The following is a 21,080-nucleotide window of genomic DNA, read 5'->3' on the forward strand; positions in this document are numbered from 1 at the left end:
TTAATCGAAAGATCGATTTTTTTAAACACACCCCTAGTCTTCAGTAGACTGAAACGTGTTATAGTGGCCCATTCCATGTAAAACATTCAGTTTCACATAATCTGCATTTCTAGTTATTTGATAACCCTAGTTAATAGAGAATTAAGTTATAATATTTCAATAAAATTATGATGTTAAAGTGACAGTACAAAAACAAGACCAAGGCCATGTCAAGGGAAACCCAGATGACACTCATTCTGTTGGCCTGCATGCTGCAGATTTATGATGCAGGAGAGGACAAACTCAAACTTGTTGGGACCATATACTGTATATACGATGGTCACTAAGTCACCATTGATTTCCACTGTGAATTTTTGAATCCACCAAGATGGCCGCCATGGGAGCTGCCATGTTGGATGTGCTTGCACTGTAGATGAAAATTGCTGTAGGCTAACCTTCGGCTAAAGTTCTGCTCAGCTAACCTGTAGCTAACGTTCTTTTGAGCTAATGCTCTGCTCAAATCTTGGCTTTTTAGTGGGGACAATCATTCGGACCCTTATCTCAGTAAAATAGGATCCTGAGCAGAGGACAGAGGCATATCCTGTTACTGTACTGATCTGTTACTATATTTCACATTTAGACCTTCAGTAATGCTCCGTTTAAATAAATCTAGCCCTCAGGATCTAATCTGTTGTTGAATATTGGATTTAGCACTTTAATCGTGTGCCCGAAATGACACAGTCTGTCAGACTTATTAAGATTTCTATGTTTTTCTTCACATTTTCGTTGTGGAGCTCCGTTTCTCTGCGTACTTGCTCGTTCAGCTGATGCACTCTGGTTTCTCCAATTGTTTTGGAAAGCATCGTTGCTTGTAAGTGTCCAGTAGTTCTTTGGTGTCTCGTTGCTGCCTTGGTTAGGCAAGTCATATTTTCAAACCCAATGTGGCTCCAAATGAGAGACCGTATATATAAAATGGATGGTACGTCACCGTTGACTCCCATTGTGAATTTTTGAAGCTACCAAGATGACCGTCATGAAAATTGGAGCCAGAGCATGCGCATTAGAACCGGTAGGCAGGACAGTATCTCCGCCAGAGACCCTATCTCTGCCTCAACACTGATCACATTTGTTATGATACGCCCACCAGTATAGACACATTTTACAAAATAAACTAAGGTAAAAGGTTTTAATACTGCTGTCGAGAGTTTTGCTAGAGAATTTTGATAGAGTTTTGCTGTTGAGCATGTTCACGTTTGAGCGTCTGGTATTAGATGTCAATCAGCGCAGCTATTAACTATCAATCACCTTATCGCCACACCCCTTTAAGTAACACTTAATAACTTCTATAAAATCTGATTATCGTAGAGAAAAATACTGGGAGAGATACTAATGCAATGGGGTGTTATAGAATTGACAAAATATAATTGCTTAAAAAAATTATTTTACGTGTAATAAAATTTCTAAGTTTCTCGTCCGGCCCGTTCACTTACATGGGAATGGGCGGGGTTAAAAGTTGTACTGCAGCCAGCCACTAGAGGGCAGCTGACACACGGAGGCTTCACTTTTAACTCGTGTGGTCCAGTCCACTTGTGTGTGTGTGTGTGTGTGTGTGTGTATGTGTATATATATATATATATATATATATATATATATATATATATATATATATATATATATATATATATATATATATATATATAATATATATTACAATATTACACGGTCTTTGTGCTTTGCTCCAAGCGCTATGTCAATCATATATATATATATATATATATATATATATATATTACAATATTACACGGTCTTTGTGCTTTGCTCCAAGCACTATGTCAATCATATATATATATATATATATATTACAATATTACACGGTCTTTGTGCTTTGCTCCAAGCACTATGTCAATCAATGGCACATAACAAGCACTTCCAAGAATACAATTTGCTGTGTTCCTTGGACCCTGTGAGTCAAAGGTACCGCTCTTAGTTAACCTGAATGTGGCGGACAAATCCTCTTCCTGGTTGTGACATGCTAGCTAGCTTCGGAGTTGTTCAACCTTTCTTAACAATGTCTAGCTTTTCTTGAAAAGTTGATATTGAAAATGGTCTTATGCCACCAAGTCTATTTCTTCTTCTCCTTCAGCCATTGTGGGGTGACAAAATCAATCATCAGTAAACTTGCTGCAAAATTGCTGAAATCATTAAAAAAGTCTAAGTATGGCCCTGGTGGTTTGGAAACTTAGTTAGGGAAAATGTAATTGTATATTCTAATGCACAATTAGTTATATTAATAGACAGCATCTCAATAATTGGAGATATCATAGTGTTTCTGCTGAAGTTCTAAAGAATTTCAGTAGATGGTGCATATTCATCTGCCTGACAGTCTTGGTCTGTGTACATAATTGATTCCCACGGGTGGCTTTGTTTAGAGCAGGGGTGTCAAACTCATTTTCAACGCTGATAATCAGCATAATCATTGCCCACAGACGGCCAAATATAACTACTCCTTAATGTTAAATAACTCTGAATGTATTACTTCAAGTTACAAATATTACATATATTTGCATAGATGTTCAAAAATGTTGCTCTGTTATTATAACATAAATCCTTTTTATTTGTTAGGTTATGAAAACCACATTACACCATCAATCAACTATCAAACTATCCAAGTGAATAAAGAAAAAAAACATCAAAGAGATCACACTTACTTTGTTCAAAACTTGAAATATCAAATAACTGTGAAAATAGCAATTGTGATTCAAAAACGCTCCCTTTGAAAAAGCGCTGGTGATTTCTTCAGCCACAACAAAGCTAGCTTTTATTGCCACATCGTTTGTGGTTGTGGCTTTCCCGAACACATTCTGTTGCAATTGCAGTTTGCCTTTTAATTCTTTAGCAATTTGTTGTTTTTCTTGGTGTTTATTTTTTGGCATACTTAGCTCCGTGTTTGGTCTCAAAATGTTGACCTTGGTTGCACTCTTTGACAACAGCCACCGTTTCATAGCACAAAAGACATTCCGTTTTTTCTCCTTGAAGCACAAACGTATTCGCTTTCCCTTCCATCTGCATTGATATTTCTCTTTCTGGACATTTTGGGATCATTATTATCATTATTAACAATTACAATGCAGCTGCTTTAGAATAGAGCAATCAAATATTGAGTAAGCCAATTCTCAGATTGGTCATATTGCTACTAATAATTGGATGCAAGCTTTGTATATTAGATAAATTCTTAGGACTGACTATTCAAATTTTCCTATAATTGAATTCTGTCAGACAGTCGGTTTAGCCTGTTTGTCTGCGGCCTGATTGTGTCATCGGATTGTCAGCAGCTACTAATACTACTCTACTGACTAACTAACAGGCTATGGGCTATGCTGCATGAAACCAAGGTGGCGCTATCCCGGGTGGGTGGACACCGTCTCTGCTTAAGAGACCAGGCTTGCCCTCAAATGTTTTTCAATTATCAATATAACTACTTGATTGCCAGAACCCCCTTGGACATCCATCGGTTTAATGCCGTGAGCCTGTTGTAGTGCTCATCACTGCGCTGCATTAAGCTAGGTTTATATTTGGCGACCGGCGCGAGGGTCCGCACAGCAAAAGTGACGCAATCGCGGTGGCTCTGCCCATGCGCGAGGGCCCCGAGCGCTGTTGTGTTGCGAGGTCGTGCACCTCTCAATTTTTGTAACTTTGCGCGTGCCACTCTTCAGCACTATGTTTTGCGTAATGTTTGCAGGGTTCATACACCTTTATTAGGTGGAATTCAAGCACTTGTACGGAACTTTCAAGGTCCATTTTCAATATTTTCCAGCACCTTAAGCTTAATTAAGTTACATATTTATACATATACTAAATGATTTGAAATAAATTTAATCACATTATTTAATGGTTGTTTATTTTCAAAATGCCCAATCTTCACGTTCTCTCGTGTTTCACCCTGGAATTACAAGAGGCTTATATTTGTTAACGTAATACACGAGAACTGTTCAGTCAGATAGCTATTTGTTGTGAAACGAAATACAGTTACAATTTCAAGCATTTTCAAGTACTTTAGCCAAGTTTTTCAAACCTGGAAGACAATGCAACATTAAAATTCAACAAAAAAATGTTGGACCCCCCTGGTCTAAACTAAACATATCATGCTCAGAACAGGGAAACAAACCAACAACAGCCATAGATAAATCAAAAACTTACCGCGTTTAGCCGATTTTATGGAGCAGATAGTCTGTGGCAAGAACAGACAACTGCTCGTCTCGACTGTGGTAAAACTACCTGTGAAAATAGGCAATCAGCTAAGAATAGTATGAAAATGGTACATGAAAATGATCACAAATCTAGAAAAGTTCTAGCAAATTTAGAAAAAAATCTCTGCAGCAGCGTCAGAAGGAAGCAGCGTCAGCCATATACCATACCAAAATCGCTAGATTGGACAAATGTAGACTATCCAATCAACGGGTCTGAATACGGTGACCTTGCCATGCGCTTGGTAGAGGGCCCCAATCACACCAACTCAAAATCTGATTGGATGAAGCAACAGTTTCATTGACATTTATTTTGTGTTGGAGGGCCTGCAGAATGGATTTTGAGGGCCCCCGGGCACACTTCTTTGACTTTGACACTGCCTGGCAACAAATGATGATTTGGTTTAGGGGTGTATTCAACTAAGGATTTTCATAGTCGAATCTGATTCATCAGCTTTTCCCTTTAGTCGAGTAATAGTCGAATCGGCTTATTTAAATTTTTTTAATTTAGAGCAGGGGTACTCAACTGGCGGACCGCGGTCCGGATCCGGACCCGGACCCGATTGCAGTCCTGTCTCAACCCAATCTCATTCCTGATTAACTGGATACGGACCAAAAAAACCCGGAGCATTTATTTCAGGGCTATTGAAAAAACACTCCGTCACGAGTGTTACGTTTGCCACCCAGCTCAACAACTTACGTCCCCCCCCCCCCACCCGCTCAACAACTTACGTTGATAGCCCCCCCCGGTCATCAACTTACGTTTCGCCACCCCTGCAGCATCCGGACCTCAGGTCACAGGTATATGCCAAAATTGGACCGCGGATAAATTTAGTTGAGTACCCCTGATTTAGAGCACCTTAAATGGGATCCCGTTCTCATTCAGGACTTTTTTCCTCTTCAAAGTAAAAACCTAAAACACTCAGATAAATGAATAAACACAGTAGGTTGGCTTTATTCAGCTTTTATTTATTTACTTTTTTTTTTTAATGAAACATTAGAGAACATTAACCGTCAGTGCACATTGGGCATATCGAACTGTCAAACAGGCACTGTACAAAATGTCAAAAATATTTTAAATAAAATATGCCTGCCTGAAAATATAAAAAAATTGCTACACAACAGCAAAAAAGTATAAGGAAAGATTCAAGTAAAGGGGTTTACAAGCAAACAACATCAAAAAATGTTTATAGGCCTACTTGAGACGCACCGCGACGAGACGACACGACCGAAACAATAAAAAGGTTTTTTTTTTCGCCTTTTAAATGGTATGCCATGTTGGTTGTTGTCGTGCGAAATGAAAGACGTTGATGACATAACTTGCACTTTACTTTGTTTGATTCATCTTTATCTTTTTCAAAATACTTTTGAAGTTTTTTAGTAGCCATTATAATCTCGGCAGATGCTGCGTATTGTGTTGCGTGTTCAGTTCCGCTCGTTTGGATTGTGCGCAGGGTGTGATTTATTAATGTGTAGTAAGGAAGATGCCTATTGTTAATGCACAAACATCATTTTTAAATATTTATTAACAGAAATTAGGATGATTTTATTTCACAAAAGGCTATATATAACGAAAACAAGACATTTCATGTAACAAATAATGCTTAGCAGCATCCTTGGGCACCGCCATGCAGTTAGAATGGTACATTCGACTATGACGTTCATAGTCGACTAGGGGGTATAGTCGACTATAGTCGAATCAGCGACTATTGCAGGTCACCCCTAATTTGGTTACATGCAAATGTGATTGGTTACATGCTTTAATATGAAAATACATATCTGCAAATGGCACAGCCATTGCAAAAGCTATAAAAAGAAGCAGAGAGACTGTTTGGAAGTATTTGGAAGTATTCATGGACAAAATATAATTAACATCAGTTTGTGATGCAGATATTTTTTTAGACCAGCAGAGAAGGCCTTGCAGGCCCACCACGTCTGTACAGAGAGAAAGACTTTAAATGAGACAGATGGACACACACCAGTCTCCAAATAATAATAATCTTTATTTGTATACCACCTTTCATACATGCAACTGAAAGAATAAATAAAATTTAAAAAGAAAACATAAAAAATAAAGTGATCAAATAATAAAATTACATAAATAATTATTAAAATTAATAGAAGCAACAATAAATAATTTAGTAAAACAGTAAGATGGCAAAACTATTAAACTAATTAGAACAGACATAAAATGTACTTTAGTAAAATAATGTGATTAATAATGATAAAATAAAGTAATAAAATAATTCAATAACTATTGTAGTTCCCTAATATAAATATAAAGTTGAGTGTCATCTGCATATTTATGATAATAATGGTATGATAATACCATGTTTGTTAATGATCAGCAGTGTCAAAAGCGGTGCTTAAATCTAGCAGGAAAAAGATTGAGAGTTTTTCTGCATCTTTATTCAATCTCAGGGCAATTACTACCATAACTAGTGCTGTTTCAGTGCTGTGGAAGGCTCTGAAACCAGACTGAAAAGTGTTATTTATTTGGTTTGCTTTGACAATCGTTCAACTGGGTTGACACAACCTTTTCAACCTTTCCAAAGTAAATGACTGAGGGCTTTGTAGTTGGTAAGATGGTGGAGGAACTGAAACTGTAGGTAAGAAAGATGGATGAACTGGTGTATTTCTGCAGAGACAGTACTGGCCTTTGATTGGGCTGGACTGGTGTATTTATGACGAGACAGCATGGCCTCTGATTGGGCTGAACTGCTGTATTTCTGACAAGGGCTCTAATTGGGCTGTAGTAGTGTACGTCTGATGAGCACTCTCATTGGGCTGAACTAGTGTATTTCAGATGAGACAGCAGTGGCCTCTGATTAGTAAAAATTGGTGTATTTTTGATGAGGCCACTGATTGAGCTGAAATGGTCTATTTCCTAAAAGCATATTTGCTAAAATCTCACAGTATATTACAGCCTTTGCACATCCATCCTGCATACTCAGTGAAGTGTACAATAACAGGTAGTGTACAATAACAGGTACTGTTATTGTTGTTTGTTCTTGTGTTCTTTTGTGTTACATCAAGGTCCAGTGAGTAGTTTCACTGAACATTTGTGTACAGCTGGAGTGACTAACCCTAACCCTAACTCTCTGAGGCATCACTGAGACACACTGTGTCCTAACCCTAACACCAGGTTTGTGTCAGAGTGCTGCTCATGTGCTCTAGCCCTGGTGTGTCTCCGAGCCAATCACCAATAGCAGATCAGCATAGAATAATTAATTCATGTTGTTTATGGCAATGAGGCAGCATAATGAATAATACAGTAGCAAACCTCTTGTTTGTTTTTCCATGATAAAAGATTACATTTTTCCAGAGTAGTTATTCCAGGGGATCTATAAGACACATGTTGAGTCAACACATTTTTATACTGGATATTCGTATTATACGGTTATTCAGGGTTCCCTCTCTACCAGCGGTTGTAGACTACATCTGGGGAGGGGGCCAGGGTTGGCCTGGAAAACTAATATTCTTAACTATCCTCCTTGAAACGTGATCTCATGTTATTAAATACACACTCTGCTTTTGCAATCCATTTCAGGAAGTGTCCCCTCTGTCTGTTATGCTGCAATTATATTATGACAATAAAACTTTAACCTTGTCTAGCAAAGTGGAGAGCCAATGTCACAGGACCATGTTAATAGAAAGGGAAAGGATAGGGTGGAGTGTGTGTGTGAGTGTGTGGACGTACGAATGTGTGTGTGCGTGTGTCTGTGAGTGAGGGAGAGTGAGTGTGTGTGCATGAGTGAGGGTGTGTGTGTGTGTGTGTGTGTGTGTGAGTGAGTCTGAGAGAGGGACTGTGTATGTGTGCGAGACAGAGGGAGAGATCTTTTGCCCGCTGCACCAGTCTGTGCCAGCTGTGTGTGAGCTGATCCTTTGGCGTGCTGATTAATGGGAGAGGTTGGGTGGTGGCCAGTCACTTTGTGTGCTTTCTTTATGAAAAGTAAGTCATCCAAAACTCTTTGCGTCTCGCTTATTTGAATTGTCTGAATGGGCGACAATCGCTGGCCTGCCTCTTGAGCTGTGAGCGATGAAAAGCATTTCCTCAGCTAGGAAGATTTTAAATGTATCGGCTGGGCCTCTTCCAGCACCTCCCTCCCCCTCCCGGGCCTCAGGCGGACAGCTGCTGAAATGGCAGGGATGTCCCTGAGGTTAGCTGGAGGGGCTGTTGAGCTAACGCACCCCACCCCCTACCCCCTGGGGCACCTACGTCCATCCCCCCCCCCCCTCCATCTCTCTATCTCTCCCCCCCCTCCATCTCTTTTCCCTTTCTCCCGATCTTTTCCCTCTCTCTCTCCATCTCATCCCACTCTTTCTCTTTTGGCCTGTGCTCAAGGTCAGCATTATTTTGTTCTGGTTTGCCTCCTTTGTTTGCTATCTACGATGCTTTTGTGCCATCACTCACACATTTGTCTGCGTGTCGTGCAACAGCAGACTTACACAAGGCTGTAGGCCTCTGGTGCTTCCCCCTCTGATTGAAGAACCCACACTTCTAAAAGCACATCCAGCTATTTCAACCTGCTGGGTTGTTTGTGAAAACACTGAACCTCTGGGATGTGTTGGGGCTGATAAGTGCACTTTTGGTTGATTTGCTGTGGTTTCTTTTCCAAAACTTCTCCCTGCTTTTCCTCTTCCCATGGCGATGGTGAATCACTTCCTCTGTCCTTCATCCTGTCTTCCTCCATTCTCCACCCCTGCCTCCGCTGCTACACCCACCGTTTGCCCCAGGCTCTGAAACACACAGGCTTTGAGGTCGGTATGTTGGCAGGCTGAGCTGGGATGGAGTTGTGGACTTCACCTGAGGAACAGAAGGTTAGTTAGTCCTGGAATGAGCCTGCCCAGGGACAACTTTTTCTGGCCCAAAGGAGAGAATGAGCAGGTGTTACACTCATGTGCCCGTCTGTCTTATAGATTCTGGCCACGCCCACCCAGTGCCATTTTACTGCTGTTTTTGGCACTCAGTTTGAGGGCCCATTGTGGTGGTGTTACCTAGGATACTAGGATATACCCAACTTGTTTTGCAAATGGTAACATGTCAGGACGAGTGAAATTATCGCTTTAATGTTCTTGCCCACCGAGAACATTGAGCTGTGTGCTCCTGCTGGGAAACTCAAGGCAGCTGCCTGCTCTCACTGTTTGACCTTCTGGCATTTGTGTGTGTGTGTGTGTGTGTGTGTGTGTGTGTGTGTGTGTGTGTGTGTGTGTGTGTGTGTGTGTGTGTGTGTGTGAGAGAGAGAAACATGGAGAAGCCATGCTGAAGTACTTTCTTCAGCCGCTTACCAAATATGTGGTGAGGGATCTGATGCTGGAAGAGTTACTGTAGGAGTGATCTGATGCTGTAGGAGTGATCTGATGCTGTAGGAGTTACTGTAGGAGTGATCTGATGCTGCAGGAGTTACTGTAGGAGTGATCTGACACTACAGGCAGTGGCGTGCACACATAGACATCAGGTGGTGCTAAAGCACCACCAACTCTGCCCTTTATCAACTAAAGTGCCCTTTTGAAACATCTGTTTTTTTTTTTTATCATTTTACTGAGGTCGGTTTGAAATGATCTTTTGAAAACCTGAGCGATTAAAAACAATGCCCTGAAATGAGCCACCACCTCGCACACATCCGACCTCTCTCTTCCTTTAACACCAGATGCGCTGCAGCAGCAGTTCAGTTCAGCGAGTGGAAGGAAGCGTCTTCAGCACAGCACACACGCTCACAGATAGACTTCTTCTCCCGTGCCCCAACAGTCAGGTCACATACACATCAAGTCAAATCGTACCGTTTGCCCTCTGAGCCCAACGTGAAATCATTTTGTTGTGCAGTAAAATATCTCATACAGCACCAAACTACTAAGCATTTTTAGCCGATGGTCACCTGATAAACTAGTTGCTCTAGCCCAAACCAATGATAGATAACGTGAGGACGACCACATACAAATAATTAAGGTAGAGTTTGCAAATCTATGTGTTAAGCTGAACGTTTTCTGTTGTATAGGTTTTGTTAGACAACATAAATTAACACATTCATTTGTGAAAGAAGAAACGGGAAGTTCCCCATTACCTGTGAAAAATGCCCATCTGCATTCATGTAATGAAAACATTCAGTAGCCTATAACTCCTTCTCGTACTTTTTGGTCTTTTTACTGTCTTAATTGTAGGCCTATATTGATTTAAATTGCAAAATATATGCAGCAAGGCCTGCAGACAGTGGAGGGTAAACAGAAGTTAACTGAAGGACATGACTGTATATAGTTAATATTGGATATGAATTTTATCAGTTGGCTGCGTGACTTTTCTCCATTGAAACTCACGTTTAGAGAATGTTACAAATAAAATGTCAAATTTCATTCAACATGTGCTTGTAATTTTTTTTATAATTAAGTGTACCACATGCGGTAAAAAGTGCCCTTCAACCCCCCCGAGCACTTGCCCCCCAAAATGTCTGTGCACGCCACTGACTACAGGAGTTACTGTAGAAGTGATCTGATACTGGAGGAGTCACTGTAGGAGTGATATAATGCTGTAGGAGTGATCTGATACTGGAGGAGTGATCTGATGCTGCAGGAGTTACTGTAGGAGTGATCTGATGCTGTAGGAGTGATCTGATGCTGCACGAGTTACTGTAGGAGTGGTCTGATGCTGCAGTAGTTACTGTAGGAGTGATCTGATCCTGCAGTATGTACTGTAGGAGTGATCTGATACTGGAGGGCTCACGGTAGGAGTGATCTGATGCTGCAAGAGTTACTCTAGGAGTGATCTGATCCTGCAGGAGTTACTGTAGGAGTGATCTGATACTGTAGGAGTCACTGTAGGAATGATATGATGCTGGAGGAGTGATCTGATGCTGCAGGAGTTACTGTAGGAGTGATTTGATGCTACAGGAGTTACTGTAGAAGTGGTCTGATACTGGAGGAGTCACAGTAGGAGTGATATGATGCTGTAGGAGTGATCTGATGCTGCAGGAGTTACTGTAGGAGTGATCTGATCCTGCAGTAATTACTGTAGGAGTGATCTGATACTGGAGGGGTCACAGTAGGAGTGATCTGATACTGGAGGAGTCACAGTAGGAGTGAGCTGATGCTGCAGGAGTGATCTGATGCTGGAAGAGTGATCTGATATGTGGAGGTAATAATAGGTGTTCCTGTAATGCCCCGCCCCTGCAGACAGGGTGAGCCAGGATGTTCAGCTTCCATGCTTATATTTCATCTGAGCAGTTTGCAGAGATTGACTTTAAAACAGGATATGACCGATTTTGAAAAAGGCACATTTGCGTGTTCCAGAGCGGATCTGAGTGTTGCCGTGGACTCCTTGCACTGCTTGGCTTGGACAGTCACAGATGTGCATGTTGTACTGTATTGTATTGTATTGTACTGTATTGCACACTACAATGTTGACCTGAAGACAAAAGACATCCCAGCCTTTTCTGTGAGGGAAGCCGACTGTTGTGCATAAACATGAGTAACGTGGATTGGACCAAAACAGTAAATCTCTAGTTACGGTTAGAGGTTAGAAAGATAGGGTTAGTGTGAAAAGGTTAGAGGTTAGTAAGTTAGGGCAGTTAGGAGTTGAAGTGAAATGTCCAAACTCTGCTACAAATGATTTTACACTTTAGGAGGATTGACAGTGCTACATGTAGTGCATAGTCTGGTATGAGGATGGATGGAGGTAACGTGCCTCTCTGTGCCTGCACTTGTGTGAGGTAAGCCCAGGCAGATGTCTGCTACCCAGGTGCCGTGCCTCCTTTTTGTCATGTGGAGGGCATGGGAGTGAGAGAGGGGTGATAGTGACAGAGGAGTGCTCTGGGTCCTACAAGCTTAAAAAGGAGTATCAAAGGGCTACAAAAGTGTGTGCGTGTGTTGGCTCAAAAGAAGCAGATGTGATGAACAAAGGTGGCTGTTGTCTTGGCGCCGGTCGGCCCTGTTCCCCTGGGCTGGGGGCCTCTCTCTGCAGCCACCCTGCATTCTATGGCCAGGTTTGAGCCTGGCGCCCAACCGCAGCTTTCAGATCCTATGAAAATCCTATGAGAACACGCATCCTCACATACTCTCGCATACTCGCACATCTTCGTGCATCCTCACGTCCTCACGCATCCTCACCTCCTCACATCCTCACGTATCATCGCAGCCTGAGGTTTGGCCAATGAGCAGGCTTCAAGTACAGTTAGAGGATGATTTACTGAGAACCCTATAAAAAGCGTATTGTCTCCAAAACTGTCAACCAAGCTATCAAAGTATTATGTGAACAAAATAATTCTCTCCTGATCTCTCTCTACCTCTTGTCTGTCTCCCTCTCTCTTTCAAATCAAATCAAATGTGCTTTTTCGGATTGACAGGATAAATAATACCAATGTTGCCAAAGCAAGTACAATACTGTTCATACAATAAATATCATTAATATACAACACAGTACATACAATGAATACACTCACCAGCCACTTTATTAGGTACACCTTGCTAGTACCAGGTTGGACCCCTTTTGCCTTCAGAACAACCTTAATCCTTCGTGGCATAGATTCAACAAGGTACTGGAAACATTTCTCAGACAGTCTGGTCCATATTGACATGACAGCATCACGCAGTTGCTGCAGATTTGTCGCCTACACATCCATGATGCGAATCTCCCGTTCCACCACATCCCAAAGGTGCTCTATTGGACTGAGATCTGGTGACTGTGGAGGCCATTTGAGTACAGTGAACTCATTGTTGTGTTTAAGAAACCAGTCTGAGATGATTCATGCTTTATGACATGACACGTTATCCTGCTGGAAGTGGCCATCAAAAGATGGGTACACTGTTGCCATAAAGGGATGGACATGGTCAGCAACAATACTCAGGTAGGCTGTGGCGTTGATGTGATGCTCATTTGGTTCTAATGGGCCCAAAGTATGCCAGGAAAATATCCCCCACACTATTGCACCACCACAACCAGCCTGAACCGTTGATACAAGGCAGGATGGATGCATGCTTTCATGTTGTTGATGCCAAATTCTGACCCTACCATCCGATTGTTGCAGCAGAAATCAAGACTTGTCAGGCAACGTTTTTCCAATCTTCTATTGTCCAACTTTATGATCCTGTGTGAATTGTAGCCTCAGTTTTCTGTTCTTAGCTGACAGGAGTGGCACCCGGTGTGGTCTTCTGCTGCTGTAGCCCATCCACCTCAGGGTTCGACGTGTTGTGCATTCAGAGATGCTCTTCTGCATGCCTTGGTTGTAACGACTGGTTATTTGAATTACTGTTGCTGTTCTATCAGCTCGAACCAGTCAGGCCATTGTCCTCTGACCTATGGCATCAACAAGGCATTTGCACCCACAGAACTGTCTTTTTCGGATCATTCTATGTAAACCCTAGAGATGATTGTGAGTGAAAATCCCAGTACATGAGCTGCTTATGGAACCATGCCATGTTCATAGTCACTTAAATCACCTTTCTTCCCCATTCTGATGCTCGGTTTGAACTGCAGCAGATCATCTTGGATGTCTAAATGCATTGAGTTGCTGCCATGTGATTGGCTGATTTGACATTTGCGTTAATGAGCAGTTGGATAGGTGTATCGAATACACCGGTGAGTGTATAATTAATATACAATACAGTATATCTAATATATTTCATTTATATACAATACAGTACATACAATATACAGGGGTTGGACAATGAAACTGAAACACCTGTAATTTTAGTATGGGAGGTTTTATGGCTAAATTGGCCCAGGCTGTTGGCCAATCTTCCTTAATTGCAAATTGCACCAGTAACAATAGTGAAGGTTCAATTAGTAGGGTAAGAGTACAGTTTTGTTGTTTTTATTGCAATGCACACAACATTATGGATGACATACCAGAGTTCAAAAGAGGACAAATTGTTGGTGCACGTCTTGCTGGCGCATCTGTGACCAAGATAGCAAGACTTTGTGATGTATGAAGAGCCACATTATCCAGGGTAATGTCAGCATACCACCAAAAAGGACGAACCATATCCAATAGGATTAACTGTGGATGCAAGAGGAAGCTGTCTGAAAGGGATGTTCGGGTGCTAACCCAGATTATATTCAAAAAACATAAAACCACGGCTGCCCAAATCACGGCAGAATTAAATGTGCATGTCAACTCTCTTGTTTCCACCAAAACTGTCCCTTGGGAGCTCCAGAGGGTCAATATTCATGGCCGGGCTGCTATAGCCAAACCTTTGGTCACTCATGCCAATGCCAAACGTCAGTTTCAATGGTGCAAGGAGCGCAAATATTGGGCTGTGGACAATCTGAAACATGTATTGTTCGCTGATGAGTCCACCTTTACTGTTTTCCCCACATCCGGGAGGGTTACATGTGGAGAAGCCCCAAAGAAGCATACCACCAGACTGTTGCATGCCCAGAGTGAAGCATGGGGGCGCATCAGTGATGGTTTGGGCTGCCAAATCATGGGCACGTCACTGCCAAGGACTACCAAACCATTCTGGAGGACCATGTGCATCCAGTGGTTCAAACATTGTATCCTGAAGGTTGTGCCGTGTATCAGAATGACAATGCACCTATTGGTGCATTGTGTGGTGAAAGACTGGTGAAAGATTGGTTTGATGAACATGAAGTTGAACATTTCCCATGGCCTGCACAGTCACCAGATCTAAATATTACTGAGCCACTTTGGGGTGTTTTGGAGGAGTGAGTCAGGAAACATTTTCTTTCACCAGTATCATGTAGTGACCTGGCCACTATCCTGCAAGAAGAATGGCTTAAAATCCCTCTGACCACTGTGCAGGACTTGTATATGTCATTCCCAAGACGAAATGATTCTATATTGGCCGCAAAAGGAGGCCTTACATCATACTAATTAATTATTGTGGTCAGTGATGTACTCTAATCTTACCACTTTTTTCGGTAACGAGTAATATAACACGCTACTATTTCCAGTCCAGCAATCAGATTAAAGTTACTTATCCACGTAACTGTGCGTTACTATTTTTATTTTCCCTAGTAAAATATATATTTTTGCTTTATTCTTGGCTCAGTTCTACTTTTGTGTCTGACCGTAGCGCTCGACTCCGCACGCTGCGCGCGACCCTGTGAGAGCGCGAGCACGTTTTACAAGTCATTTTTTACAGCGTCCTCCCGTAACGATATGTGGTAGTATAAAGAAACACCCTCAAAACAGGGGAAGGGACATTTACCTGAAGAATTTTAATGTTGCTTTGTGTTCCACGTTTGAAATGTGCTGGAATTTTGACTAACGTAGCCTACATTAAAATGCTTGAAATTGTAATGGTATTTCGTTTCACAAGCTGTATGACTAAACAGTTCGCTTGTATTACGTTTACAAATAAATTTACAAATAATACCGCGCAGCTACACAAACGTAATGTCAGGAGATACTGTAGCGACTCCTACTCCTCACGGCGAGTCTTGCCCTTTAAGTGACACTGGGGAGGCGGAGCCTGCGCGCGCCAGGGTTGCGTTATCAATAAAGTTTCCCTCCTCTGGATTTTTGGATTAAGCAGTTTCTGCCTCGGTTACCGAACCTGCTTCAATACATTGTTACTGTTAAAAATGCACTTCCAATAAAGTGAGTATTGGAAAAATTTATTTTGCTGCTGAATATAACTATTAAAGTAACTTGTAATCTAACGTAGTTACTTTTAAAATCAAGTAATCAGTAACGTAACTAAGTTACTTTTAAAAGGAGTAATCAGTAATCAGTAATCTGATTACTTTGTCAAGGTAACTTAGTCATCACTGATTGTGTTCTAAAACCAGGTGTTTGTTACATTGTCCAACCCCTGTAAATGTATCATTAATATACAATTGAGTAAGAATCTATATGAAGGATAGAACTGGGTCACCCACCGAGGCGAGTGCCCCTCTCTCTCCACTCTTTTCTCTGTCTCCCTCTCTCTTTCACTCTCTATCTCTCTCTCTCTCTCTCTCTCTCTCTCTGTCTCCCTCTCTTCCTATCTCCCTCCCTCCCTCTCTTGCCCAGCTAATAAGGCGGCATTCGATTTATGGGTCCAAATCATACGTGTAGCATACACATTAGCTTTTAACAGTGTGTTCGCAGCCTCTGTCTTAGGAGAGGCTTCTGACACACGGTTTATGAGAACACAGCTGTGTTAATTGCACTGTGAGAGGCTTGGTCGTCAGTGCTGACGTGGAGTTCACCCATGGAGATGTTGGCACCCTGTCATCTCCGCTGATGTTCTGATTCACCGCTGAACCGAGGGCTCGCCACATTCCTTTGTGTGCTTCTTTACCATTTATGGCCAAACTTGGAGGATGAGAGGGGATCTGCGGCATTTTACCTCCCCAGTATTCTGCCTTCAGACCGCCTGTTCAGGGGGTCTTGGTGGATTTCAGTTAAGCGACTTATCAAAGGGATTTTTCTGTGAACCTGTAGATTTTATGTGAAACGAGACTTTGCTATAGCTCTGTTGAGAATTTCCCTTAGAGAAACATGATGTACTGATTTGTCTGATTATTTCAGAATTCCAATCTCGGAAGAACATTTTTATTTTGTGCATTTTACAGAAATACTGGAAATGACTGCACACTTTGATTCTCCTTTTCTTCATTCACAGTGATGAACTCCGGAAAGAGGTGCGGCAGCTGAAAAAGGAGTTACTGGCCCTGAAACAGCGGAAGGAAGTACGACTGGAACCTGAGATGGAGGCCAGTGCAGGTATGGTTGGCCAAAGTCAAATTTATTTATATAGCGTGTTTTATAACACATGTTGTCACAAAGCAGCTTTACAATCGCATGGGTCCAGATACCTAATGAGCAAGCCAGGGGCGACAGTAGCAAGGAAAAACTCCCTAGGCAGGATTAGGAACAAACCTTGGGAGGACCAAGACTCAAAAGGGAACCCATCTTCCATGGGGCGGCCCGCAAGTAAATAACTGAGGTGCTTTAAAGGAGAAGGCTCTGCCTCTGGTTGATCCATTGATAAACCAGACCATTTCCTATGTGCTTGTATGAAATTGTCTTTGGTAGAAGCATGCATGTTGAGTATGTGAACACCAATTTAAACAACCATCGAACACACCATTTAAACAGACCTACATAGCTCAATTGTCAGTGAATAGCATGTGGCTCTGGCAGGCTTATCTATAGTAGCATAACTAAAGGGAGGGGCCTGGAGGTGACCACAGTCTAGAGGGCTCACTGAACCATTGTTTTCCAACCAAGTCATTTTCACAACTAGAGTGATCATGAGATGGCTGCATGACAGCATCAACATCTCAGATTACCAGAAGACTCAGGCTGTTTCATAACTGAGGGGTTTTAACTGAGAAAGCTCTGCTTCCGGCTGTCTTGCTAATTTTTGGAACTAAGAGAAATACTGCATTTTGGGAGCACAGAAGGTGAGATGGGTTATAGTATGCAATGAGTTCACTCAGATATTGTGGACCAAGACCATTCAACAGCAGAATTTTAAAATCAATTTGATATTTAACCGGAAGCCAGGGTAAGTGTAGTAATGTAGGACTTGTATGATTATCCAATTATAAGACCATTACAGTAGTCCAGTCTTGACAGGACAAAAGTATAGACCAGCTTCTCTGCATCAGCTAACAAAAATAAATGTCTCAACTTGGCGATATTACGTAAATGGAAAAAGGCAGCCTTAGTGATGTTGCACTCACCGACCACTTAGATACACCCGTCCAACTGCTCATTAATGCAAATGTCCAATCAGCCAATCACATGGCAGCAACTCAATGAATTTAGGTATGTATACATAGCCAAGACAATCTGCTGCAGTTCAAACCGAGCATAAGAATGGGGAAGAAAGGGTATTTAAATTACTCTGAAAGTGGAATGGTTGTTGGTGCCAGACGGGCTGCTCTGAATATTCCATAAACTGCTGATGTACTGGGATTTTCACGCACAATCATCTCTAGAGTTTACAGAGAATGGTCTGATTACACATAATTATCTGATCAGAAGAAGAAAATTAGATGTCATCCAGTTTTTTATGTCCTGGACGCAATTCTCAATTTTGGAAGTATTATTGAAATCATCTGGATTAGACGATATATTCAACTGAGTATCATCTGTGTAGCAATGGAAGCTAATACCCTGCCAAAGAATGATTGTGCCCAGCGGTAGCATATACTGAGAATAATATGGGGGCCAATACAGATCCTTGTGGGACACCATATTTGTTCATTCGATTTTTACAAGTACAAATTGGTAATGATCTGTCAGGTAGGATTTGAACCAGAATGTTTGACCTCTTATGCCAATGAGTGTGTCCAGCCTATTCAGTAGAATGTTGTGATCAATGGTGTCAAAAGCAGCATTACGGTCTAATAGTATAAGAAAAGAAATGTGTCCTTTATCAGAGGATATTAAGAGATCATTTACTACTTTAGTCAGTGCAGTTTCAGTGCTGTGGTGGGGTCTAAATACAGACTGAAATAACTCTAGGACATGTTCTTTCTGTAAGAAAGAAGAGAGTTGCTAAGAAACTACTTTCTCACGAATTTTGGGAAATGTAAAATGTAAATGTAAAATGTAAATGTCCCGTATTTTGTCAATTGTGATTTTTACACTGCAATTGAAATTTGTCCTCCGCTTTTAACCCATCTGTGCAGTTAGAACACACACACACTAGTGATTACTAGGGGGCTGTGGATCACACGTGCCCAGAGCGGTGGACAGCTCTAGCCCAGCGCCCGGGGAGCAGTTGGGGTTAGGTGCCTTGCTCAAGGGCACCTCAGTCATGGCCTTAGGTCTGGGAATCGAACCCACGACCCTCCGGTCACAAGACCAGTTCCCTACCACCAGGCCATGACTGTCCGACAAATGAACGACAGACTAGAGATTGGGATATGGTTGGACAGTTCCTGGGGATTAAGACCACGTTTTTAAATTAGTGGCTTGATGACTGCAAGTGATTTGGGGATGTATCCTAGGTTCAGAGAATAGATAATTATAGTAAGCAAAGGTTCTACATTACTGTGCAGTAATTCTTAGTAGAGTAGATGAGTTGGTACAGCATTTAGTATACATGTGGAGGGTTTGGCAGATTTTACCAATGAAATAAGCTCCTCACGACCCATTGGGGAAAAGAAGTGCAAAAGAGCACCAGGGCTGACCAGACAGCTGTCAGAGTGCATTTGCAGGTTGGCAGGGTCTGAGATACCATGACAATTTTTCCCCTAATTTTATCAATCTTATCATTAAAGAACTTCATAAAACTGTTACTGATCCACTCCTGTGAGATTAGGGATTCAATTTGGTCATGATTTACATTTACATTTTATGGCATTTGGCAGACGCCCTTATCCAGAGCGACTTACATTTTATCTCATTTTTATACAAGTGAGCAATGGAGGGTTAAGGGCCTTGTTCAGGGGCACCTCAGTCATGGCCTCAGGTCTGGGAATCGAACCCACGACCCACGGTATATATAGATTTATAGTTAGGCTAGATACAGTTTTAAATAGGAGACTTGGATTGTTTTTTTTTTGTTGTTGTAATGTTAGCTGTCATGTATAAGATCTAAGGTAATTTTGTGAAAGCTGTCACATTCGCTGACACATTTGAGTGAAGGTGCATGAGCGAACTGACCAGACAGAACAGTTGCCTTCAAAATAAAAGCAGTGTAGTGTATTTCATGCACCTATCACCTATCACATCAGAAGGTTTAGAACGCCCCAATTTTTCCAGTTATTTATTGCAATTAGTAAAAACAAAATGGTAAGTTACCCAAAACTGAAAAAGATTGTACATTTCTGAATTATACAATAAGGCCTCTTTCAGGGAACATGCAGCGGGTTAACGATTGAAAGCTGTTTTGCAGCAGTGAAGGTTGATCAATAGCTGAAAGCTGGTGTATGTACCATGTACATGTTAGAATATTTAAAATACAATAAAAGCAGTAAAGGATGGTAATGAGGTGATGGAGGCAGTACAGTATATGTCATTACAGTTGTGCTAACTGCCCCCCTGCTGGGGTTCTGCCTCTGACCTGTCTGGCAAGGAGGGGGTTTGGGGTGCTGTGGCTCACCTGAGTGTAGTAGGCTCTTTGAAGGGTCTTCTCGTTACACCAGTGCACAGGCGGGGCAAATCAGTCTGCTGGGTTGCCACGGAGAGGCAGGAGAACCGCAGAAACGCAGGACCCTCAGTGAACCGCAGTAACGCAATACTTGTGTTGTTTACCCTTCTTAAGGGCATACTTCTGTTGTTTACCCTTCTTTTAAGCTACTCAAAGCTTCCCCAGCCCCTCCTCCCATCCCCAACACATACACACTCTCTCTCTCTCTCTCTCTCTCTCTCTCTCTCTCTCTCTCTCTCTCTCTGGTAAATGTATCTTACCTCTTAGTAGAAGATTCCAGATGTTACCATGCCAGTCGGTCTCACCCTTTTCATCTCTTTGTTCAGTTCATCTCTTAACTTGGTTGGCCGTCTCCTTTTAGACCACAGTTTCTTTTCAGAGCACTTAAACACTGCCTTACACCAACACGCTGTTGACGTTCTTCACATTCTTGTGGGGAAGTGGAGCAGCAAGCCTTTTCTTTAATATTCAAAACGTTTTTTAAAGAAATAAATAAAATGGAAGTGTTACATATCTTTATGTTGACTGAGATATGCTGTGTTTAGAGTCCAGTCATTTAGGGTTTTTTGGATGGCTTTTGTGGTAAAAATGAGAACCAGATCCTGCCAAAATGAAATAGACCCCTGTCGAATCCTCTGGTCACCACTGACAGATCTGCTGATATTTATGTTCTTATTTAATTATTTTGGAGAATGAAATTACAGTGGTAGGAATTTGGGTCTGTCGTGCGCGCATGTTTTGGTTGGATGCAGTCCCCTCCCTTACTGCCGGAGACGAGGAGGGTTGTGGGCCGCCCAGACTGGCAGTATA

General features: G+C 41.8%; 1 protein-coding gene and 1 long non-coding RNA gene across 3 annotated transcripts in view; one reads left to right on the plus strand and one right to left on the minus strand.

The window, feature by feature from the left end:
• The window catches only part of cwc27 (CWC27 spliceosome associated cyclophilin), a 52,260-nt gene that overhangs the window by 18,505 nt on the left and 12,675 nt on the right, over positions 1–21,080 (plus strand). Inside the window, exon 12 of the mRNA XM_077019114.1 lies at positions 16,785–16,885. Coding sequence (XP_076875229.1) covers positions 16,785–16,885 — 101 coding nt within the window. The remainder of the gene's footprint in view (positions 1–16,784; positions 16,886–21,080) is intronic.
• Positions 8,513–20,636, minus strand: LOC143525326 (uncharacterized). 2 transcript variants are annotated; one of them, XR_013133618.1, is made up of 3 exons: positions 20,531–20,636; positions 20,223–20,290; positions 8,513–9,030 (listed from the first exon to the last, which is right to left on the minus strand). It is a non-coding gene; the product is annotated as an uncharacterized LOC143525326 (long non-coding RNA). The 2 variants fall into 2 exon arrangements; XR_013133617.1 differs by having other exon boundaries at positions 20,223–20,287; positions 20,531–20,629.

This window comes from Brachyhypopomus gauderio, chromosome 10, assembly GCF_052324685.1.
Source record: "Brachyhypopomus gauderio isolate BG-103 chromosome 10, BGAUD_0.2, whole genome shotgun sequence".
NCBI classification, from domain to species: domain Eukaryota; kingdom Metazoa; phylum Chordata; class Actinopteri; order Gymnotiformes; family Hypopomidae; genus Brachyhypopomus; species Brachyhypopomus gauderio.